Source organism: Corvus hawaiiensis, chromosome 11 (genome assembly GCF_020740725.1).
Source record: "Corvus hawaiiensis isolate bCorHaw1 chromosome 11, bCorHaw1.pri.cur, whole genome shotgun sequence".
Lineage (NCBI taxonomy): Eukaryota > Metazoa > Chordata > Aves > Passeriformes > Corvidae > Corvus > Corvus hawaiiensis.
In genome coordinates, this window is record NC_063223.1 from 12310098 (window position 1) to 12335878 (window position 25781).

Consider the following 25781-nt stretch of genomic DNA (forward strand, 5'->3'; position numbering starts at 1 on the left):
TTATGCACAGAAATAGGTTATTCCTCTAGGAGAAACCTAGGCAGAGTCACAACTGTATCTTACACGTGTTTTTAGTAGTCCAGTGGCCAGGTTGCCCAAACAGTGCCCTGTACTAATGCAATTTCTTGATGGTGATGGCATTGAGTTGATTACCTGATAGAGGTGGAAGTTCTTTCCCAGCAGGGTTATCTTCCTCGCCACATTGACTGGAAACAGCGAAGATCCCTGGATTCCTTGCACGCAGGGACACGCATTTGGACCCCAGCTAGGCTCTTCACTCTGAAAAGAAAACACAGGACACAACCTCTCCTGTGTGCTGAAATACTAAACTGGCAATCTGTGAGAAAACTTCAAAGAGTTACAGCCTTAGACCGTGAATTACAAAAGCCCAGTAACTTACCTCCTCCCAAAACTCAGGGGCATCATACTGATAATCGAGGTCAGGGTGAAGGATCCTGGGAAAGTCAGGGACATCCCTCTCTGAAGAATCACCATCACCCGACAGAAGAGTAGAAGCAGAGAAAAGAGATGTGTCATTCTCAGCCTGCAGCAAATCCATCCAGTCCTCTGTGTCCTGGAGCTCTGTGCCTTCCTCCAGCAGCCACTGTGGGGGAGCTGATGTTGGGAGCTCTGAAACAGGGAATTCAGTTCCTGGCAATCCAGGAGAGTCATCAGATGCAACAGGGCTCCCTGGCACCTGGCTGGGGGTCTGGGGAGATGGGATGGCAGATGTCAGTGCCTCTGTGGTAGGAAAAGGACTTGGAGGCCATTTGAAACTTGTGACATGAGGAGAAGGTGTTACTGCTGCCACTGCAGACATGTGCAGAGGGCTATCCCCGAGGGTGGTGAGTGGGTCTGTGTGCTGGGGCTCCTGGGCTGCGGCTGGCCCTTCAGTGGGCAAGGCTGTGTGATCCACATTTTTAGATGGACTGGAGAGGACAGACGCAGCAGAAGTTGTCTCTGGCACAGTGACAGCAGGTTTGTCTGCTGGCGGTGGCAGAGGGGATTCTGTGGCAGCCTGGAGAGAGGCGGCTTCGGTCGAGAGGGTCAGGTAGGTGTAGCTGGGCGTCTGCGCAGGCTCCGTCGTCGTCTCCGAGGCTGCGGAGGGCGTGACGTGGATGGGCTCTGTGTGGGGCACAGTGCTCGGGCCCACGTGCACAGGGGTGGTGACAGGTTTTGTGACCGTGGTGGGGGCTGTGGTAGAGGATTTGGTGAGGGGAGCAGCTGAAGAGGGATACACACTTAAGGTTGGGATCTGGGCCTAGAGAGAAACAAGATGGTGGGATGAGAAGAGGGAAAGAAATGAAACAAAATAAAACCCAAGCAGAAAAACACTCCGTATGACTTCCCATAGACAAGAGGCTGCTTCACCCTCTAGATTTTAATGAGAGCTACATCTTATGCCATCTTTTGCGCTGGGATTGGGGAATGTTCACAGTGCACAAGATCCAGCAACACTCCCTCTTCCCACAGATGCCTGCACTGGCCTCCTCTCAGAGGGAGGTCTCCTAGTCTTCATTCTCCACAAAATACAAGGCCACCTGTGGCAGCCACAAACTGGGCATCTGTTCCACCTCCCCAGTCGCAGCCTCCCTGCCAGCTTGCTCATCTCTCCACTTTGACAACACCGGCTGCACAGCCCCAGGACAAGGGTGACCTGCTTCATCTGACGGCACTTCCCCAGAAACCCTGAAGTATCAGGGATGCAGAGCCTTGTGTCACTCCAAGGGGAGCTCCTCTTTGTTCCAACAGCTCACCTCCTTGCTTGATGTGACTGACAGCTGATATTTTACCTGAGAAGAGATCTAACTCACAGAGGCTGTGAGAGCACACAGGACTAGGACTGAGCAGGAGACGCACCCTTTCATTGTAGATAATGGTTCCTTCCTCACATGCTGCTTTGTGGGTGCAGAGGTGCTGCTGGATGCACCAGTTACATCTCCAGAGACTGCTCACACACTTCTGGCACCTGGAAGAATGACAGAAAAGCAGCTGCTAAGACAGGACGACCCAGAAAGGGACAGCCACCCTCCCTAAAACTACAGAAGAGAAAAAGCAGGTGCTCACGGTGCCGATTTCCACAGCAGGGCCACTGCAGCACAGTCATAGAAAGAGAAGTCCACAGAAGCAATGAAGATGTCATGGAAACGCACTACAAGCTTTATGGTGACATGATCTGAAAATGAAAATAAAAATTTCTTAGAAATGGAGCCCCTACAAGTTTGCCATACTGTTAGGAGACGACATGCTTTAGGATAGACACTGTCAAACACTGAGACAGATTCCCTTTCATGCTTTTAGCACCTCAATCACTGCATTATCCTATGGACACTAAAAACAGGTTGGACAAGTTCATCAGGAGTAGTTTGTGATAGCTCTTGCCAACCCATGGGAAAGAAGCGTAGTCTGAAGCTCTGTCCATCTTCATCTCTGTAATTCCACTGCCATCTCTGCATTACAGGAAGAAGTAACACTGAGGCTCAAAGCTGATTGTCTTCTTTTGTCATCCAAAGGAAAACGAAACCCTTAGAACTAACGTGCCCTTCACATACTGCCTTCACCTTGAGAGCTTTGGTCTATGACCAAACTAAGAAGTGAGTCAGGGAAGAGGCTTATAAGACTTGTAATCTCACTTGCAATGACTGAAGGCTTATCTGCTTTAAAATCCAGGTCTCGCATCAACTACAAGCCTCAGGATAGCCCTGTTCTCTTTGGGAAGAGACTGTCACTGTTTTCTGTAGACCAAATAGCTGTAGAGATGGTCAAAACTTACTGCAGCTGATAGCATCAGCCAGAAGGAGATATTTTGCATATGACAGTACTAAATCAGCTAATTAATCTTGTCCCAGACGAATGTCTCCAACTTTAGAGTTGGTTATTAGTTCTCCAAATAATGGGAACATACTGCATTCTCTGCTCAACCCCAGGAGATGCTGTTCTCTCTAAGGCAGTTTGCTATAAAAGTAAGTAACAAGAACCTTGAGCACCGCTCCTCTCAGAATGGGATTTCAGAGCTCATCTTGCAAGAAATCTTTAGTCACAACAAAACAATTAACATGTGAATCAGTCAGGCCTACGCTGGGTTCCTGATAGGATGGCAAGGGAAGCAATATGCTAACAAAACAGTGATGAGGGGTCTATTGAAACCCAGGATGAGCAGAAAATAAGGGTATGTCCTATGCAGCTGGAGGCTGGAGTTACTGCAATACTGCCAACTCCTATCACTGCCATAGAGGTGATTGCATTTGGCAGTGGTGGAAAGGCTAACACCTCCCAGGATTTCAGGGTTATGACACCTTATTTATAAATACTCCTTTCTCCAAAAAGGCCATTATTTCCCATGATTGCCAATAATGCTGTTTGACAGTACAGAAGATGAGGTCGAGCACTTGCAAACTGAGAGCAAGAGTTTGTGCTACTAACTTGGAGCTCAACACCTACATGTGATGGATGAGTTGGTATAAAAACTTTAAAATAAAGCTGGAAAAAGGCAAATATTTTAGTGAGCTGGGAAAAGTATTATAAGTAGGAATAGGAAAGTGTAGGTATCTAAGGCCCTAACGTGACCTCATTTAGAAAACAATGTATGAATCTGGTTATCAGCTTCAAATTCATCTTAGCAGAGTACAGAAGCCATGCAGAGAAGGAACAGCAATAGAGTGAAGGAGATAGGAAGCCTGAAGAACAAGAGAACATGAAGAAGAAGTTGGCACAGTTAAACAGCAAAACTCTGTGCTAGGAACGCCTGGCCATAGTTCACTGCGTGGGAGAAGCACCGCGGAAGCAAAAGGACAACACAAATAGATCAAACGGACAGAAACCATCCACAAGCAAGTTTAGGCTACAGGACAGGAGCCACTTGATAAGCCTCAGAGACACTATGAAAGTAATGTAGGTAAGGCATCTTGGAATAAAAGCAAGACTGACTTACAAAGGAGTTGATAAGAATATCTGAAGCTTGGAGTAATGAGAACTAGACTGTGGCTTTATCCACACTGATTTTTCACAACTGTGCTTAAATTCAGGCCCATACAACTAAACAGAAGCAAATCCTGCCCACTCTGCTTGCAGTGGCAGCGCATGAAGCCCTCTTCCCTCTTTTCCTGACCACCCTGGTGGGTTTGTTCCAGACTAAAACAGTGTGAAAGCCAGATATTAAAATACTGCAAATAATACTGAAAATGAAGGAGTTTGAGATTGAATGAGTGTGTTAGCTGAGTTCTGGTGTCATGTTATGTCCATGGAGATTGCTTCATACCTATTAGCCAGCTGCATACTTGCACAGAAAAATCTGTTCAGCCACTTAGGTGAATTGTGTGGAATGTGTCCCAACTGGCACCTGCTTTTTATTTCAGATGAACAAGCTCTTTGAAGAGATCAGCTCATCAGAGCTCACACTCACAGGCTGGGTAAAATCCAATGCAAAGAAAAAAAATTGAGAACTTTCCAGGTTCTTTAGAGTGGCCAATCAGCAATACTCAGCCAGCTATTGCTCACAGGCCGTGTATTTTCTGAGGTTATACCTCATTACAGATTTGTTTTATCTTTAAGGACCATGGGTCTCTTCTTGCCTTTCCTTACATGTACTTCCTTCTCCCACTGCACGGATTTTGAGACGGTTTGCATTTTGTTTGGTTTTAATAATAAAGCAATATTTAAGAGAGTTCTCTCCCCAGGTTTAGGACAAAGCTGCCAAACCAGCCACCCCTCTAGACTGCATTTCAGACCACATTCAGATTTACATACAACACTTCAAACAGGATCTCCTTTCCAACTATCAGAATTTGGCACTGGAATTTGGCAACAGCCCAAAATAGCACAGGATGTGTGTGACACAAGTAGAAAGCAAACAGATATTATGAGGAATGAAATGAACACCTGCTGACAGTCCACATACATTCATGGCTGTTAATCCTGGCAATACGACGACCTACAACATACTTTCTCCCAACAATGTTATCAGAGCTATCATGCTCCATTTAAAGCATTTCACTAACCTGTTCCTGTTGGCAAAGGTGGTGCTTGGCTGGGATCTGGAGAAGGACACATGATTCCTGACTCTGTCAGAACTGCTGGGCTTTCATAATCTTCAAAATAACATGAGTAAAATTCTTCCTCGCGCAGAGAAGGTAAGTCGGAGATGACCAAGAAGATCTATCAGTTCAATAATATCAGTAAATAATTTGCCCTCATTTAATCTAATTTTTTGGTTCTGTTTTTTCAAAGGAAGACCCCCATAGAGTAGTTATCTACAAAAACACTCATTTTCCTATAACGTCTCCTAGGACTGACTGTTTCATTCATCATCTCTTGCCATTCTCGAACTGAACTTGGCAGCAACTGACAACTTCCCCCTTTGCCCAAGCCTCTAGCAAAAGACAGGTTCTTGCCACCTCCTGACACAATGACAGACTTGAAATCACTCCAGCACCTTCTTAGCTGTTCTGCCAGCTATCACATGCCAGACAGGAGATATAATTTTGGGCCACTCCTTTCAGGTCTCCCTGACAGCAAGTGACAGAAACACTGAAAGCACAGACATGGGCACCTTATAGATACTAAAACAAGGAGGGTCCCCATCCAAGCAAGCATCACATACTTCAGAATACCCAGTAACTCTTAGCAGGCAAGGACATTTAGTTTTAGGGAACACAAAGAAACAACCAAACAACTGAAATAACAGCCGGGCTGTACTAGGAGATAAGTCCCTCACATGAAGCAGACAACAGGCCTGAAGGTTCAGTGTTTCAACACCCCAGTGAAAGCAACAGAAAGACTTGTGACTCCTCAGTTTGCAGAGGACGTTCTATAAGTTTGAGCATCATAAGAGGATCACCACCACTCACATTTCTCTTTTCCTCTCTGCTGATATTGGCTGGAGTTAGTGACTGGACAGACAGACACTGCTGTGTAGAGTTAAAGCTCCAGAGCCACTGCTCACTCAACCTGGACCGCAAGCATTCGGAGCGACGGCTGCACCTGCAGGGAAACAGCAAGAAGCCCTGTGAGAGCCCTGGGCAGCAGTCTGTGTTTGGCTTCCAACCAGACACTGGCTGTCTCAAGCCTTGCTAGAGTCTTCAGGAAGCTGCTACATGAGCCACTGAAGCCCCAGCCTCCCACCACCTTCAATCGTAGGATGAACTGTTGCAAAATTATAGATAGGTAGGCACTTCTTGGGCTTCAAAGGTCATGAACTAGTTCCTGTGACTTTCTCCAGGGAAGCAGAGCCAGCAGGCAGACACATACACCAGAATAAACCACGTCTCATTAAGCAACATCAGTAGGGGAGCAAGAACTGAAAGAGTGCTAAATAAGACACCAGAAGAAGAGACAAGATAGTTTCTCTACACTTGAAATGAGGTTGATCTGAAGTCAGACTAAAACCAGGCTGAAATCCAATGAACAGGAGAATCATGAGTGGTGCCAAAGACCCAAAAAGCAATGGAAATATGCCCCTGTGTGCAACTGCTATTGCTGCTGGCAGTGTTTTAGGGAGGCAGAGAGAAGAATGGTAAGTTAGAGCAAATATCTCATGAAGAAAATAAAAATAAACTAAATCCAGACACAGATATAAGGAAGAGAGTAAGCAGAGACAATCCCTAGACACTGTCCCTCCAAAATCCTTACAGGTGAACAGGGATCTATCTTACCGTCCCTGAAGGACACACCAGCCACAGTAGGGATCTTTCAGTGCCAGACAGGACTCACAGTCCAAGTACAGGGAACATTCCATTATGGGAACCTTTACCACCTGTCAGAGAAAGAAATGAAAAGTGGAAAACACAGCACACACAACACAGCCTCCGGGTCATTGTCTTCTTATGCCTAACTAGCAAGTCCCATCATCTCGATGCTCATCAAAACAACTTCTTGATCCTCAACTTATCCTCCCATAAAGACAAAAAAAAAAAAAGGAACAAGTTTCCAGAGCCCTTCATACACATACCACATACTGGTGAAGGACATCTAAACATCAGGCTGTAGAGAGGCACTGAGGCAAGCAAACTGTATTGCTATTCATTGGTTATTCTACAACACAGTTTGCAAGGAGGAAATTTTATTTAGTCATAAAACTGCATTTTAACAAAGTGAATTACAGAATAGCAGACTGAATATCATCCACTCTTTTGCTTTTCTGGACTCTGTCATGTGAGATCATCTCTCCTGACACACAGGTGACTGAGGCTGGAGACAGCAGCTACAGCTGAGGCCTCTGAATCCATCTGCACTATTGCCCAGCTCTACCTGGCAGAACTACCATTTTGACTGAAAGTAGACCACAAAGCTTTGATCAATGTGGAACAAAAACTTTCTGCCATCTAGGGGTAAATTTTACTTGCAAAATTCTTCTGCTTCAACTTACCATCCTTGCTGATTTCAGCCTCTTGCCCTCTTTAATCTGCTACTACACTTCAGCTACTACTGTCAACTACTTTGAAATACCAACTTCTAATTCCAGACCTATTACTTTTGCTAAGTACATGATGCAATTTGCATCTTTTAATTGACAGAACAATTACAGTTAAGGATATATTTCAGATTTCCCTAATCTTCTTCCACTCACAGATTTCAACTCCTGCTTTGAAGTGTTACAAATTTTACAAGTATCTCAAAGCACACTGGGGGAGTGAAGGGAAGTAGTGGCTTTCCAGCATGCTCTCATTTTTTGTTTGTTCCTTCCTTCACAGTAACTCAAGGGCTGCTTTTCCTTTGCTAGGAGGATCCTTTCCTTTCCAGCTCAAGGAGCTGATATGAGTGGTGGTGTACAAATCCTCTCAAATAAAGTATCCACAGCAGGATTTCTTACTCAGCAGACACCAATACCCCAAAAGCCTGAGGCACTGCAATGCCTCTTCTCCTCCAACTGCCTCTAGGCACAAACAGAATTACAGAAAGCAGGGGTAAAGAGAAAAGTGCCTCACATGGCTCCTTCCACAGCTTGATTTCATCTGCAAAACTGTTGTTATATCCCTGGTCAGAGAACATCTCTGCTATCTGAAGACATTTCCCACATATTTCTGCTTTTCATAGGTTACAGAAGAACAGCGTGATCTTTTAACTGATTAAAAACAGAAGTGCTACACTTTAATTACATGAAATCTCCCTTTTATCTTTTTAACCTCCTGCAAAACCAAGATGGGTCACATGTGAACCCAGAGGCTTTCTTCTGCTCAAATGGAGATGCACATTGTTGTCCAAACAGTTCCTGCTCAACACAGTGGAACCCAGGAATTCGTGGTCCCTTGTCTTCATGCCAGCAGAGCAGCCCTTTACAGCCTGCAGTTCACATTCCTCCATTGCTGCTGATACAGCCTGACAGATTTCAGAAAATGCATACAAGCTATGGATTAGGGTAACAAGGCTTTCTCCATGCTTCCTCCAGCTTCTGGGAAAGGCCAGTCCCCATTCCTGTAAGCAGACTGGCAGGCAGCTGCTGCTCAGCACAGGCTTAACCAAGTGCAGTTTCCCAGCTTTCCCTGCTCCTGTCAGCAGTTTGTCTGAACATCTAGTGCTTCGACTCCTCTGTGGAAGGGATTGTATTGCTCTTACCATTGACTGGGTCATGACAAAGAGGTGCTCCTGCAACTGGTCGAACAGCAGGTCTCTGCTCACCATGCTGTTCACCTGGATGGATACCGAAGCGTAGGTGTGTGCCTCTCCCTGGGCTCCCAAGTACACCTGCAAGGGAGTCACAGATGTGAGCAGGCAAAGCACCACCACAGGAGCTGGGGGCACCCGTCCTACAACAGGACAAGCTGGAACCCCTGCTGTGTGCAAGGATTTTAACCTCCCACCACAACCTCTGTGCAGTGGCTTCAGCAACATGAAGCACATACCCAGAAATACCTGTGCAAACCACATAGGACACACCAGCCCTGCTGCTGGCTCAGTGCTGATGTAACCAAAGGCAATGTGACCACTTTTGGGGCATCCACATTTTCCCCAGGCAGTACAGTGTGAGAAGAGACTGTCCGATAATAACGATGTTTAGTAGGAACCCAACTTCCCAAGGAAAAAGAAACACTGCCTTTTTCCCCTTCTACCTGAGCATCCCTGGTTAGTTTTATCCTCTTTGCTGTATGCAGATCATACCTTGTGCAGCCTTCCTCTGCTGTCTCCCAGAAAAGCAATGGTGTGGCCATCTTCCACATTCACCGCCACAGCTGTCAGACGGGCCTCGGTTTTCTCCAGGAGCGGGGCTGCCTCCAAGGGCACCCGGCTGGCCATAGGGCTGGGAGTGTGGTCAGAGCCACAGGGGTAGGCATACAGGGTGTCCTTTTTGGGGGAGTGAAAAGAACAGGGAAATCAGTACCAAAAAAAATGGGTACAAAGAAAATTAGCACATTCAACACTTCCCACCATCCCCTTCTACCCAAATTCCCCAGCAGTGAATTCAGCTTTAACCCCTCTTAAGCCTTTTTTATTGAGAGCAAAACCACCCACATTTTAATAATTAGTTTAGGTATGTTGGCTGTTTGTACTCTCACAGAAATCTACAGACATTTCAGCCAGTTCATTCAGCATCAGTAATGAAATGCATTGAAACTCTCTCAAGTTCTCCAAAAAACATTACTGTTACACACTGCTGTGATATTGCTTTGGGGAAGATTTATTTTATTTTTCTGAACAAAGCAAAAAGATGAGAATTTCTTTTTCCAGTGCAAAGCCACCCTGTGACAAGTATCACCTCAGGCAATCTGCATGGTTTTGCTGTACCACCTACAAGTTAAATTCTAAGCCTGAAGTAGAACCCCAGGACATACATAAACACAGGGTGGGACACAACCTGCTCCAAAGAGCTTACTAACTGCACTTAGGAATCAAAGAGCACATGTAAGAGTCACTGTTGCACACTGCTTCAATCCTTCCAAGTCTTGTGAGAGTTCTGAACATTAACTCCACTGCACTGTGCAGAAACAGTCATCCTTCTGTTCCAGTTAGTGCCCTCCCAGTGCCACCAAACCTTCACTTACTGCATTCTAAAGAAGGACAATGAAAGCTACCAACTTATTTACTATTTGTTAAGTGTAGAGAAAACATATCCCATTATGATTCATCTTTTTCCTACATAACAAACTCAGTCTTGTCCAGGATAGTTCCTCTGTTGCTTTATATCTTTCTCGGTGCCTTGTCCTATGTCCATTTCAATTTTACAGTATCCTTTTGGAGACTGAATGCAGGATTGTTCACCCAACAATTATTATCTAAAACACCATTTTTTAATTGATCAGTGGCTTGTCTTCAAACAACGTGGCTTGTGTAAATTCAAGATTTTCATCATGAAATCCCTTATGGATAACGTTTTCACTCTCCTCTCCAGCCCCTTACTAATTACTCTGACAAAGCTGTGTGTGGAGCAGCGCATTAACTGTGCAGTCCATACTGACTCCAGCTCTCTCTTGCCTCGGGTAACATGGTCAACTTAGACTCCTTGTGAGCAGGGTTACAGATCCTTCTGTCTGATGTCCGTGGCTTTGCACTTGGCAGCTCAGGCTGTGCGGTACCATCCAGCACCAGGCAATGGAGCTGCCCCCATCAGAGATCCATGATAACAGCACATCATGGCATTCCTCAGGCATCTGCTTATCTCTGCTCACTGATCCCATAGAAAACCTGTCCCTTTCTCCCCTCTCCTCCCTCTCCTCCCATTTCTCTGTTTGGGTTTGTTGTTTTGTTTTTTTTTTGCATTTGTGTTGTTGTTGCTGTTGGTTTTGTTTGGTTTTTCAATACTTGACTGCTTCCTGGAGAAACTAGAAGCAATCGGCAGCTTTTGATAAGGTCTATGGAAATCCCACAGTAAAATATATTTAACCTGCTCAGCTCTGTTCCTTTCTCAAATGCATTGTTATCTTAGCAGGGAAGCAAGGCTTGACACAGCAGTTCCATTAACAAACCATGCCAGTTAGACTAGCACTGCTTTCAGTCCAGTGCTTTCTTGTTTTCCTTTCAAATACTGATTTAATGATTTTTCTGCACACTTGGTGTAAGGCTCTGACTTAAAGTCTGAGGAGGTTATAGCTTCTAACGATTGCTAGTTTTTACCATCTCCTAAACTATCATTCGTTTTTAGTGACACATACATTTTTCTTACCACCTATTGTTTGATATTTCAGCTCCATCCAGTCATCTTCTTGTAACTTAAAGATTTCTATTTCTCCAGCTGTCCAATTTCTGTAAGATTTATTAGGAAGAGGTCCACTGCCAAATTTCCATGCTCCAAAGCATTAAGTACTTATTTTGAATGGGATTCTAGCTATCTTTTGCAACCTTTGTATAAGTTCATACAAATTCTGGAGCCTAATAACCTCACTACTGGCTGATTTTTCAAAGACTGCTTCAAAGAAGTCCATATACAAGTCAGAAATATTTGTACCCCAGTTGTGCTCCGCACTGCTGTTGCCTATTTGTGATGCCAAGGGCAAGTCACTTCACACACATTTATCTACCATAAACTGATGTGACCTGTGCAGGCTCTCCTAGCACTGGCACAGCCCAGCAGTGGCCTCACAGGGGCTGTCTGTATAAAGTACTTATATAAATTTACATAGAAGCTCTTTGAATTGCTTGCAGTGAATAACATCTTGGCAACATTGCAGAAAATGCACTTGAGGGATCATCCAGTGTCTTAATGAAATGCAGCAGCTCCTGCTGTGAATTCTGGTGTATGTGTCCTACCTGCACAGGTAGGAAACAACAATAGGACAATCTATATCTATGCATGAAGAGGACAAAAAACAAAAGGAGAAGGTACATGCCTTGAAAACTACACCCACAGAAGACATGTAGCCTTCCTGAGCCTTGTAGAAACATGTTTCACACTTCCAATTCATCAAGTCACTAAACAGCATCTACATAGCCTCCTGCATCTCATGACTAATGAATCTCCAGGAAACTGAACAAATGAACTGGGTCTGAAATTCTTATAAAAACAAGCTGGTTTTTTTTTTCCCCCAGTTGAAGAGATTGTATTGAACTGTAAAACTCAGTCTTAGCCTTCCTTGATGGGCTGAAGCCCGGAGGCAGAGCTAACTAAGGAAAAGGGCATACCTTATGCACTAGTTGGTTTGGAGGCAGAAAAATGTGAAATTAATTAGCATTATCCTTACATCCAGCACAAGCTGCTACCACTGAAAGGGAGTTAAAACTGTTCCTGCATAAAATGCCCATTGACAGCCGCTTCCACTCAGCCCTGACTGGAGCAGGCTAGAGTTGGCACAGACCCTTACATCATGTTAGATACAATTTGAACGGCAACCGCTACCGCGTGCTGAACGGTGAAGGATCAGGTTTGTTAGGACATTTACATATCATTGGACACGCTTGTTAATAAGACACCACACTTTGGTCAGCCCACTCAAGCCAAACCATCCAGCTGGGACCCTGGGATCACACACCAGGAATCACAGAGACTGCCTTTTTCTCCCACCCAGTGCACCCACTTCTCCATTGGATCAAATGGTATAAGGGTACTCTACATCATTTTGAATGAAGGATTTTTCTGATCTGCTCATACCTGTTTGACATTTAACTCCCTTAAGGTGCCCTAAAAATCACCTGTGACAAGTCCTTTCCTGTGGCCTTTCAAAGGACACATGGGGCATGCCTAACAAATACAGTGAAAGCAGGACGTCGAGCTGGGCAGTCTCTTGGTTCCCAACTCTTACATACTCCTCCTTACCTTACGCTCATCCTGCTCCAAGTCTGCTCTTTACCCTCCCCTTGTCGCACAAGTATTCTACACTCAGCTTTAGCTACTGAAAGGAAAACCATAATTTTAAGACTGGCTTTGAACCACACACCCAAGCCCAGAAACTTCTAAAGCTATGTGGTACCACTTTGCTCTCTGCAGCACCAGGCTGGGAAGAGGCAATTATCTGGACAGCCTGTTCTGGAGAGGGAAGACACAAGATAACATGCTGCTCTGCTAAGGACCTGAAATATCCTTCGTGCCAACAGGCTGCTCATAGTCACAGAGCCTCATTCCAGGACACTGCATCCAGGAGAGCGCTGCTGCCCTGTGTTTGTATCACTGTTCCTGATTTTGCAGCCAGTGTGGCTGCCAGACAGTGAGAATTCAAGGTCACAGACGCTTTAAGTCACATTTTCATCCTGCAACATCCCATCATGCCTTTGTCACTGAACTTAAAAGGATTAACACCTCTTACAGCTCTGGAGAAAAAGAGCCAGCTCAGGAAAAGGTCTTTCTTGGGCCCAAAATTCTGTAGGACTAAAGCAGCCTACAGGAAATTGGGATTTTCACTGAATTACAGAATTATTAAGGTTGGAAGAGACCTCTGGAGATCATCTAGTCCAAACCCCTCTGCCAAGGCAGGGTCACTTAAAACCTGTTACACAGGAACACATCCAGGAGGGTTTTGAACATCTCTTTGTTGACACTTGGTTTTGCTAATGTTCCTTTTTGTTCCTGAATGCCCTTGTAGGAAGCTGTTGTGAGGTGCACCTCACCATAAGCAACAGGGACCCAGTACACCCCTTAAATTCCCTTCCCAACACAGAAGTGCATGTACACATGCTCCTCTCCTTCCCTGCAGTGCAGACCAGACGACACAGATAAAGAAAGACTTGAACTGCAGCTTCAGTGCTCTTGCCTTGCATTGCCACAAGATAAGCCTCAGGGCGAGGTCACGCCAGACGCTCTTCTCACTGCCACACACAGTTCCTCTGCAAGGAATCCTGCCCATGTGGGACACACCAGACTGAGCCCCAAGGCTTTTAACTCAGATTTCAACATCCATCTGTGTAAGCAGGATAACTTCAGGAACACAGAGCAACACAAGAACACGCTGCAGACTGCTCAAAAGTGCAAAGCCACTTACCGCTGGCAGCTGGACACAGTTGGAACTGACATCATATTCAATATATGCTACTTCTGTCCCTTCTTCTGACTTCCCATCTCTCATGTAGCAAACGTCTCTAGTCCAGTTGGTCAGGCGATCTACCTCTTCCATTGCGTAGACACAGAGCGCAGACTCCTCGCTCAGTTTCCCAGAAGAAGCCTGCCAGGCAGAGAAGGCTGCAAACAGCACTTCCCCCTCAGTGTCCAGCTGCCCCTGGGCCAGTTCCTTTCCTGGTCGGGTGACATAGGCTGCTTGCAGGAGGCTGTATGTGTTGTCTTTGCTCTGGCAGAGCAGAGGTAACTCCACATACGAGTAATAGTGGGAGTCATCCAGGCAGATGCGCGAGATGTAGGTCTTGTACTCACGCGACTGGGATTTGAGGTCCCGCCGGTAGAAGAGGAAATAGACACTGGAGCGGTAAGTGAAGGATTTAATGAAATGGTGGTTGTACTCTGACAGCCGGCCCACAGCCAGTTTTGCTGTTTCTTCATAGGAGAAAATGGAGTGAGAGTCTGTTGCTTGAACATTCCCTCCATGGGCCCTGAGATTCCGAGTTGTGATGGGAGGAATCCCTCCTCCCACTCCTCGGCTAGTGTACCCTCGTCCCACAAACAGCAAGGGCACCTCATCCTTTGAGTAGGCAATGAGTCCCACAGTGGTGATATTGGGATCATTGGCAGCAACGTACTGAGTGTCACCAGGGCTCTCTGGCCGGAAGAGGACGTGGTCGATGGACGTCAGGCTCCTCTTCTCACAGATTCCCTGGTGGACGCTGCCACACACAATGAGCTCCTTCTGCACAGTGTTCACCAGCAGCAGCTTGTTGTGATTGTCAGTGTGGTGTGCCTGAGGGCACTCCAGCTTTGAGACCGGGGGGAGGCAATCCTTACTGTCCAGAACTGGTCCAGTCTGAACCATGCTCTCCAACAGCAGGTCAGATGTCAGCTGAAAGAGAAAGTTGGTGGCCCCCAAGTAAATGGTCCCAGATTCCAAGTCCATGGACAGGTGGAGGAATTTTGTAGTGTTGTGTGAGAATGTGACATACTGCAGTCCCCGTGGAATTGATGCTCCCAAGAAACAGAGAACAGGAAGGAAGAACGTTCCCAGAGGCATGGTAAACACTCTGCAAGAGAGGAAAGGCAGTTGTAACTCCATGAGTAAAGATTAGCACTCAAAATCCTTCAATAGCACTCTCATTATGAGAGGTGGGCAAAAACCCCCAAGAATAACCATAGAAAACAGAGCTAAATATGAAGAGCCAGCACACGGCATTAGCAGAAACACCCACAGCAAGAGGCCTGCAGGAGAATCAGAGATTTAACTCAGTCATCTCCACACCAAGATGACAGGCACAGAATCCTCAGGAGAAGCTGCAATACTGCAAGTAATGCAACACTGAAGCTGATCACTACTCTTGCAACATCAGAAAAATCCACATTTAAGTTGACTCCTGCACAACTGAGCTATGATGCTGTATTAGAAGTTCTCCAGGACAGGACCAAAATTCCCTAGGAACCAGCACATTGCATACAGTGTTAATGAGCAACACCATAGTAAAATAAACCACTGTCCAAGACAAACACAAACCTGTAGGACCATTGTTTAAATAAACCGTAGCTGAGATCCAACTTGGAGCAAACTTATAAGTCCTTCACTCTATATTTGATCTAGATATCATAATTAAACCCTCTCTTTGTTACCACTTATGGCTATGAACAGCCTCTTGTGGGTCTAAGGCTGTTCCACTTGTGCTTCAAAGGAAACCTTCCCATACCATCTCTGCCACTGAGCATCACCCATCCAAGCAGAACCTGGGTGCCAGGATGAGGCCTCTGGAGTACCAGTCACATCAGCTCCCAGCCTCCCCCCTGGGACCACCAGTCTGCCCCCAGTCCTGCCAAGCCAGATCCTGTGGGCCCTCATCTCCTTAGGAAGTTACACAGCATGTCCAGGTGAGGGGGAAACCACCTTTACCTGCTCACCTGTTACTGCACTCTCTGGGCTGTAAGTCTCTAACTCGCACTCATTTCTCCACAGCACTCCTCCCAGTACTGGGAAAGGTGATTTAAACATGCCTTTTTTGTGGACAATGCTCCATTCCTTCCCTGTCCCATGTCTCAAAGTGCAAGCAAGCCAGGTGGGGTGGATGTTGGACCGACCCAGGGAACCACCAGACCTGTTCAGCTCCTCTCCAGAGGATATTTGGACCAACTCTTTTTGAAATCTACTGTGATCCACCCAAGCTGTCCCATGGATGGGAACAACTACTCTGGACAACATGGAGAACTCCATAGCATGGTAGAAATGTGGTAATAAGTACCTGCAACATTTAGATTAATGCTTTCCCCATAGAGAAAGGGAAGCAGCTGCAAGTACTCAATAATTTACTATGAGTACCACCTCATTTAAATTGAGAAGTAGGTGGTGATGCAGCTGTGAATCTGTTTCCTTCCTCCCCTCCCTCCCTCTTGCAGACAGGGTATCAAAGCTGCATAGAGCTACGCAGCTGCCAGACTGGGCCAGAGGCTCCACAGAGCTGATGAGTACAGTATCTCCTCCAGAACTGGCCTGTAATCTGCTGTGCTCATTTTGGCAACTCAGCTCCTCAGGGGTGATATTAATTTTGTAGTTAAAGTTAAGAAAACTATCATCACTTCCTTCCTAGGCATCAGCCCTCTTGGATCTTCCTGGTAAACTCGAAGTGCTTTTAGCTCAGAAGTGCTTAAAGCACAGCAGTAGAAAAAGATCTGCAGCATTTCAAGAGTAAACTACACCAGCATTTACTGCAGGACTTAACCAATTTAGGTCACAAACTTCTCAACCCACAAACTGTGTCTTACACTCATTCTATACAACACCCAGCACACAATGTGCAGAAAACACTGTAGCAATGCTGAGAACAACAGCTGTTAAGACTCTAGATCCATCTTCTACTCCCCTGTTATTGAAAAAAACCCCCACAGAAGTCTGATTTCTGGCTCCTTTGTCAGTAAAACCGGCATCTTTGCTCTACCAAAAGACCAGTTGAGAGGATTAGTTTACTTGTGAAATCCAGCGGATGGAAGGTATTATAAAAACAACACTTTATTAAATATAGGCTTTGTGAAGCTCTGGAAAAGCTCCACTTCACACGGTTCTTGTAGGTAAGTAGGCAGCACTGTCAGGATATACCCGGGCACAGGAATGCTGGCTCTGGACTGGCAGCTTTCCCTCAGAGCACACAGCTGCTGATTCACACTGGACCAGCGCCGTGTTTGGGCTACGTGCACACTGGGGCTTTTGTTTGCCCTGATAATGGACACTTAGTGCTTTCTGCTTCAGAGCTATGAACACACTCTGCTTCACCTAGACTGGCTAACAGCCCTGAACTATCCTAGGAGTCTCTTTTCCAGGATGGTGAGCGAGTCTGTTGTGGCACCAGAGAGAAACCCTCATCCTGTGGGAGATGTTACGTGGGAAAAGCCAGCAAGTAGATACAAACTGAAGGAAGGAGATTTAACTTGATTCTATCCCCTCAGGTTTACATCAGCAGAAAAGACCTTGCTCCACCTCCAACATGTGAGTTATTTTCAATGCATTTTCACCATTTCTATAGGAGAAAACTTGATTTAAGGAACTCCTTAACCACATAACTGTCTCTATACCTCTGCACTGCCATCATGCAGATGTCACGATGGCTTGTGCAACTGTCTGGAGTCTCCTCAGTATCAAGGCTTAAAATGCCTGCAAACAAAACAATAGGCTGATGGCCATCCAACAGCAGGAGCTTGACTATATTGTGAACAGCCACAATGACACGGCGAAGAGAATCTTTGATCTGGAAGCAGCTGAGAATCACAAGACATCATTACACTACACCACTCTGAGGAATCTGTAATCTTCTTTTGAGCTAATGCAACCTTCCTCTGCCAGCACTTACACAGTAAAATCGGCATGTGTCTCTAGGATTTATGGATTCTGAAACAGTGGCTTTCTGGCTAGAGGTTGTGCCTACAAGCTGCATGACTGCTCTGTCCCCCACAGAGCCCCACTGGCAACTGCCAGGGCAGAACTAACCAGTACTTCAACTCGAAGCCCAGCACATGACTCTACTCCAGCAACGTGGATCTTGTTACAAGCTCATTGATCTGTATTTGAACTGACCCCAAATGTTTCACTGAAAGCATTTTACCTGTTGGAGGACTTGTACTGGAAAGAGGTTGGAAAATCAACTAGTCCTTCATTCCACCATACTATAATCAGATCTCGCTGTGGTCAAGGCTCTGACATATAGCTGCTCTTCTTTCAGTCACCAATATCCCCCTGGAAGTCACTTTGTTAAGAGCTAGTCCTTAAACGTGGTCCAGATAAGAAACTACTGTCTGGTCCTCATGACTCTGTGAGAACAGAGAAAACAAAACAAGACGGTGGTACAGCATGTTCTGCTGGTTCTAATCACCCTGCACAATGGATAAACACTGAATATAGTGCTCTTTGTTGCTCTTTGCTAAAGACCCATTAGCAAATGAACTTGTATTTATTGCTAGGTGAGCAAACATACATTAGAAATGAGCAGGACTGTGTAGCTATCAGTAGCTAGAAGCATTTGCACCCTACATGAAAATAGAGAGAAAAAAAAGCCAGCAGCATCTTTTGATTAATTTTCCAAGTTGTTTCTCAAGCACAGGCATCACTGCCTTTTTTTTATGCTTGCCTTTCAGTTAAGCCCATCACAACCTCTCCGGGAGGACAGGAAGGAGGAGGATAACCTACATTTAAATCTGATGGTTTCATGACAGGCTACACTACAGAGCTCTTTATGGATTTACTGAACCGTTCTGCTTCCTGTGCTCACTGCTAGTGTATAACACAGCTGTTGCAGACAGATTGCACTAAAAGTGTGTAGCCTTTAATTAATTCTGAATGCAATTGCCAAGGTTTAAAGATTCTTTTTAAATATTCCATTTTTTTGATGAATTCCCATTAAATACCAGACAATACTCTGGACACTGCCTCTAACTCACTGTAAAATATTAATATCCAGATGATACTGCTGAGTTTCATTTATTTAATCTGGATCACAACAGAAGGGCTAGAGGATTAGTCAATTGTGCCACAGAATATTTATATCACAGCCACATAACAACAACCAGTAACATTAAAGCAATGGCACTATTTTGTTACTTAAAATTTGAAGACAGACTGTGTGTTCTGTAGAACTATTTTTACCTCTCTGACCTCACGTATCCCTCTGAGAAATTTTACTTATTTATTAAAGAAACAAATGCAGAACTCATTTGGGCACATTTTAGCAGCGTATCAACACATAGAGATTATTCCAATACTCACAGATTATTTCCCTAATACCACATTCTATCCTCCAAACATGGAGAGGTCAGTTAATGTTCCAACTTCTGGGCTAGATTTCATACTCACCACCAAACCCAGCAGAATTAGCCTTGAAAAAAAATAAGGCCTCTGAAATTTGCACCTGCAATTTCCACTGTATCATTTGCAGAGCCAACCCACAGTGTGAGCATTAAAAGATTTAAAAACTAAAAGCACCATTCTTCCAGCTGCACGATGACCCTTGTGCTCCAGCACATTCAAATGGCCCAGCAGCAGGAAGACAACCACTGCTACGTTTTCTGCACAAAAGCCCTGAATTATACTCCTCTTCTAAGCTTCATATGCTCAACAGAGACTTGCTGTTTTCTGCTGTGAAAGATGGCATTCCCATTAAATAAATAAATCTTTTTTGAGTCTTATTTACTACTACCAGGCCAGCTCCCTGCTCCGTTGTTTAAGAACACTTGCAGCAAGCAGCTCCAGCAGAGATGAACACAAATCTCTGTTTTCCAAGCAAAACTGACCCCAAGGAGAATCCCAAGTCCAAGCCACCCTGTCAGAGCAGGACTGGCACAGACAAGGGAGCTCTGTTATACCAGATGTGAATAACACCAAAGCTGAGGTCAAAATAACTTAAAAAAAACCTCCAAACCCTTAAAGACAAAATATCAAATATGAAATGGCAAGGGAAGGTGGCAGAAGTTCTGTACTACAGAATTAACAGCATTCCTAGATAAATACTTGGGAAAACCCTTGATAGTTATTGCTGAACATTACAAGGTACTTTTCTGGATGGGGGTTGAAGTTATACTCAAAGAATGTTGCACAAAATATTGTCAGCTTTGTGATACTTCAATAATGCTCTTGGAAATGCTTTTGATACTTCAAAATTGCTCTTTGGAAAAACTGCAGAAAGTGCTTCTGCATCTCTGGGGCCACCTAAATATTAATTTCAGCCATACTGGAATCAACTGATGGTAGTAGATAGGTATTTCTTCTGAACAGCTCTAGCACAACCAAACTTTACCCTTGCACTGATGAAAATGTGTTATAAACACTAAGCTTCCAGTACAACTGGTTAATGAAGTGTTAATGATTCATACAATGTTAAATAGTGAACTTTTTACAAACCAAGACCAACTACACAAACATTTACAAGGAATACGAAAGAACCACAAGATGCTTACTGTTGAAGAAGCTTTCCTCATATATACTCTGTCATTGCAAATCGAGAGTTGACTTTTCCACTTTACCATCCTCCCAAATACTAACACAATGTGAACTCAAGACCATGTTGCATGTGCATTTTTAAAAGGGGATATCAAGCCAGCTGTTAGTTTCTCAGCATCTTAACACAACCAAAGGATAACATTCTGCCAGTGTTACACATTTGAGGATTAAAGTCCTTTAATATTTGCTCCAATTTTCTGTGTAATCAAACCACAGAACACCACTAACCATCCCTTCTAGCCCACGAGCTCCTGACTAAATTCTCCTAGTGATCCCAGGATTTTTTCTTAGGGCTCCTAAGTTACAGAAACTACCACCTTAACCCAACAAGCTGATGTCTGAGGGTTCTTTACCCCAAGTAAAATGCCTTGTCATACTGTCTGGCTTTGCTTGTCACAAGATCTTCCAAGTCAAAGAAGCTAGTCACTTTTTGTATGAACAGTTTGAAAACTAATCCTCCTTCTTAATCCTCCTTGGACAAGAAGATAAAGACAGCTATTCTAACTCTGACAGAGGTCCACCTACACAGAAGCCCTAGCTGCAGCAGCGGACAATAATAGATGCCTAAGAAGTAGACGAAGGACAGACAAGCATAATGCAATCCTTCCCTTACATATCCTGCCAGCTTTGAGCTTTCCCAAACCACAGATTGTAGCTACATGTAATCCTTCAGATGGATACATTAAGTGGTCTGAGCTTCTTCAGCCAGAAATACTTAATTTTTCTAGTAGCTCTCTAAGCTCATCCCAATTTGTCAACACCCTACTTTTTTAGCTACCTGACCTGGATAAGCATTCCCTTTTGACAGACCTGACCTGGACAGGCCACTCCTTTGGCTTTCTAACACTGCACTCAGAACAAATATTATTTTCCCCAGTTCGAATCCACCAGTCCTCCATTTACCCACCCAAGAATCCTTTGATCTCCTAGCTGCCATATCACGTTATGTCTGCATGTGGACAAATACCATCAGTGACTTAAATATTCTTTCAACTAGGAAAAAAAGAACTAGTTAGGAAAAAAATATCCCATTCTCTTAGAGTATATCCGAAGAGTCTAGATAGGTTTACAGCAGTAGTAAAACCTTGCTAGGAAAGCAGAGCTCACTGAAGCTACCCATCCAATTGGCTCTGCTGAGCAAATTCTCTGATTTTAGGCTAATCTACATACATCTAAGCCCATCACTCCACGTAAAAACAATTTTCATTGTATGAGTTCAAGAAGCCAATTATTGCCCAAAATACAGATGAATATTTGGAGCAGAGAGAAACCCCTGCAGCACCCAGGAAATTCCAAGCGTAGATTTCCCATTTCTGTTTAACTGAGATCCAAGAGACAATTTTTAATCTGGTTAATATTAACTAAACTGATTTTAAAAGAACTGTCAGCTAAGGCTCTTGAAAAAAAAGTTAAGAAATTGTGGAATTAAAGTCACAGTCCCTATCATTATTTAATAAGTACTTAAAAGACAGGCAATCAAGTGTTTCCCTGTCAGATTAGGGTTATCAGTGAGACCTGCCAAGAATTGATTCTGCAATCTGCACTGTTCAGTATGCTCACATAAGATCTAAGAAGAGAAGTATGTCTAGAAGTGGCAAATTTTATTATTAAAAAATTAGTAATCGCTATCAAAGTCAGAGAAGACTGTAAAAAGTAAGAGAACTCATGCACTTTAAAGTAACTACACAATATCTTAGATGTCAATAAATACCAAAACCAACAAAAAATATTCTAAGTACATAAACTCAACAGGATCAAAACTAGCTGTTATCACTTAGAAAAACTTTGAAAACTTCATAGGTCAGTTCAGTATTAAGTATCAAGCAAAAAGGTAAATACAGCCTTTGGAGTAATTAGGAAAGAAAGCACGTATCCCCATTATGCTGTCGAATGCTGAAGGCAGCTCTGATTCCCATATCTGAAAAAGGAGACAATGACAAAAGGGACAACAGATGACCAAAAGCATGGAGTAGCTTCCATATAAGGAGAGATCAAGCAGAGTAGGACTTTGAACGGACAAAGAAACAACCAGGGGGAAGATATGGAAAAGTCAAGAGGTCTGAAACATGACTCTGTCAAGATGAAAAACATGGAGTTATCGATGGAGTTACATGATTATACCACCATATTTTACAATGCAGAAACAACAGAGCACTCACCGAAGCTACAGACAACTTTCCTAAGTCAGCTCAGGGATATTGTCACTGGATGTAGAATATTTCAAATAACATTTAAAATGCATAATTAAGTTGTAGATCTCACTGCTGTAGGATGTCATGGAGACCAGAAACATAAACAAGTTAGAAGAGGGATTATATAAATTAATGGAGGATAGATATAGTCAAGATCAGATGATGAGATACAACTCCTGGCCAAGCAGGGCACTAAACTGATGATGGTCGTAAGCTGGGAGGCAAATGGAAGGGGGTGAGAATGAAAAAAAACTAAAACAAACCCACCACATTATACATGCCCTGTTTCTTACAGTCCTCATTAAGCATCTGCTTCTGGATCTTGTCAAAGGCAGGACACTGAGCTACACAAAGCTTTGCAATTTGCCCCAGGATGATATTCTATTTAAACTTCTATTTTACGGTACATTTATAGACTTCATTTATTTTTAAATATTAAGAATGTAATTTCAGCCCTGCTTAACAACATATTTAGAAGGCTGGAAGCCTAACCTCCCTGGCTGTTTCTAAAGGCAGCATCTCTCATGTTAACATTTAGATACCATCTAACTGAATCCTGACAGTGCAACACAAAAGTTAATGCACACCATGGGAAAGCAAACCCAGGGCCAGAGCCGCAGAGCACAGAAGTGGCAAATCCCAGTTTAGTGCACCCACAGTCCCTCTTTCGGGAACAGCTCTTCCCTGTCTGCCAAGTGTTTGATGGAAACTCCTCGCTCAGAGTGAACACAGCAGATCCGTGTGTGCCATCAGAACAGCCAAGCCTTGGGCAGCGCTCAGCAGAAGCACGATTGGTAAAGTAGGTCAGGACCATCCGTTCTAACCAGGGAGAAAGGAAAGCTGGAGCACACCAGACTGTTTGGCCAGGTATTACAGAAAACCTTCATCTGGGATTTCATCACTACTTCAAACAGATGTGATTCATATTTTACTGGCCTCCACCTCAAACAAGGCACACCTTCCCAACCACACTGCCCTCCCTGTCATTAGGGGCACCTCTCCCAGCCTCAGCCAGGATCTTCCTGTTTTCAAGCTTTGGTTCAACAGGCTACAAAAGCCAGAATCCTGCTCTGCCATAGCTGTTTTATGCCAATTTGTCTAAAGCAGAAATGCCCAGCTGCTTCATCCAGAAACAGCCAGGACAGCACACTATCTCAATGTAACTGCTTCTGTCTTAGAGTCTATTTTCCTTGGCAGGATGCCCTGCAAAAGGGAGAGAGGAGATCTCTGCAACCAGCATATGCTTCCCAGAGGACAGGACTGTGACCCCTAACCAAGCTCCCACGTCCCAGAGGCAAAGGCCACACCCCCAAGGCAAGTTCTTTTGCATCCAACCTGGCCTTGGAGTAACCCAGCAAGAGAGAAGAGAAGCTTCAAACATCCTATGAAACTCCTGTGAAAAAGCACCAGTCCTATACTCCCATTCCAAGAGGAAACCCCGTGGTCTCTGTGCCAGCATCAGCCCTGCAGGTTTGCACAGTGGAAGGGAGAACAGAGGCCAACCACAGAAGGAGTTCATGCCAGCAGTGGTACAGACCACAGGCAGACACACAAGGACCACATCCTGAGCTCCACCATCCAGTTGTCAAGATGCAAATGAGAAGTGTTAAACACTGTAGTCTGCCTTGAATAAATCCTTTTGCTCTGCAGACACTGAGCAGTGCAGGGTGCTCTGTTAAAGAAATTTCCTTGACCCCCCTTAAGTCTCAGATTTAGTACCACAATAGATCTATAAAGAACTAATATGCCCTGGGTGGACAGGAAGGAATTATTCTTGGTGTTTTCCTTCATTTCAAATAAAATTCACTTTTCTGCCCTCCCCACTAATCTTCTGGAGAACCATACAGCCTGACAGTTTGACAGTCTTACCCCCTCTGTCCAAGAGTGTCAGCAGTTCTGGCTATAGCCATGAATACAGGCAGTAACATGCAAATACATTTAATGTAATGCAGCCACATGAGTAGTACCTATCCCCTCCCACCCAGAAGAGACAGCAGAATAAACAGAACTCCACATCACTACCACAATCTGCTTGTGGTTTGCCTTCAAACCAAGATGAGGTGTATTCTACCCTGTATTACTCAAGTTATGTTAAAGCATTATCAGAAATGTCGCTTTGATCAATTAATCTTCCATGAATTAGTGCCTCAGCCTGGAAGGTTCTCAGTCATCAGCTCTGAACTGCTAGGCTCAATAGTCTGGCAATTAGGTTACACAGGTCTGTTAGATAATGATCCAAACTGAGGTGACCAGACATTTTCTTCCACCTCAGGAAGCCAATGCCAAGGCTTTCATAAAGCCAGTAACAGATAACAACACACCATGCTGTTCAGAAAGCCTGGGGACCTTCCCAAGCTTGGGAAGCTTCACACCTACATAGCACATCGGAGACACAACAGCTCCTACTGCACTACTGCAGAAGCCTGAACAGGTTGGGCGCAGACCTGGGAGCCAGGATCAACTTCACACCAGTCTCAAGGACTGTCCCGTGCAGACTGGATATCCACTGCTTTCAAATGGAATGGTGGCCCAGGAACCAACCATGCATTCAAGGTACACGTGATTGAGGAGTCACAAGCTGGCAGCAGCCACGCAGCCTTATTCTTCTACTGTACAGTCACAGCCCCCCATGCCAGACACAGTCCACACTTGGAAGTTCTTGTTTCAAGGACAAAATTCAGAGCACCAGACTGCATATAGGGAGGGGTGAGAGAACTACTGCTGTGCACAGGCCATCAGGCAATGCTCTCCCTTCATACCACAGTGGGTCCACAGCCTGGAGGAGTGAAAATAAGCAACAGGAAAACTAAGTGGCAAAGAAAGCAGAAGCAGGGACCCTGCAAGATTTGGTACTTGGCGAAATAAACCATGTGGAGCAAGAGTTCTCTAGTTAATTTTGTTAACATGCAGACATCTAGCCATGTCTTATCCAGAACAAGGGATTTTATAACAAGACAATTTTATAACAAGAAATTTTCAAGTGGCTTTACAAACATGAGTTTCTGTTCAGTCAGATTAAGGAGATACTAACTTTTTCTGGCAAAATATTTGAGCTCCTGGTTCAGGGCTGAGAAAGGTTCTTTGGTGCTGTCCTAGAGGCACAAAGGTTCAGAACCAGCTACCTGTGTATGAGAGCCATGAATTTTAAAGACTTTTTGGTTGAGACTGTTCT

The 25781-nt window shown here is 44.5% G+C and overlaps 1 protein-coding gene across 7 annotated transcripts in view; it reads right to left on the minus strand.

The window, feature by feature from the left end:
• Window positions 1–25781, minus strand: part of PLXNB1 (plexin B1) — a 77916-nt gene that overhangs the window by 24645 nt on the left and 27490 nt on the right. For 6 of the 7 annotated variants that reach the window (XM_048315320.1, XM_048315315.1, XM_048315317.1 and 3 more), the window contains exons 3-12: window positions 13839–14982; window positions 9094–9276; window positions 8551–8679; window positions 6651–6751; window positions 5847–5979; window positions 4998–5154; window positions 2068–2176; window positions 1861–1969; window positions 401–1261; window positions 154–279 (exon numbers count right to left, since the gene is read on the minus strand). In XM_048315320.1, the coding sequence (XP_048171277.1) occupies window positions 154–279; window positions 401–1261; window positions 1861–1969; window positions 2068–2176; window positions 4998–5154; window positions 5847–5979; window positions 6651–6751; window positions 8551–8679; window positions 9094–9276; window positions 13839–14972 (3042 nt within the window). In that variant the 5' untranslated portion in view covers window positions 14973–14982. Of the gene's footprint in view, window positions 1–153; window positions 280–400; window positions 1262–1860; window positions 1970–2067; window positions 2177–4997; window positions 5155–5846; window positions 5980–6650; window positions 6752–8550; window positions 8680–9093; window positions 9277–13838; window positions 14983–18030; window positions 18053–25781 lie in introns of those variants that run through there. The other variant, XM_048315318.1, reaches the window with a different exon arrangement.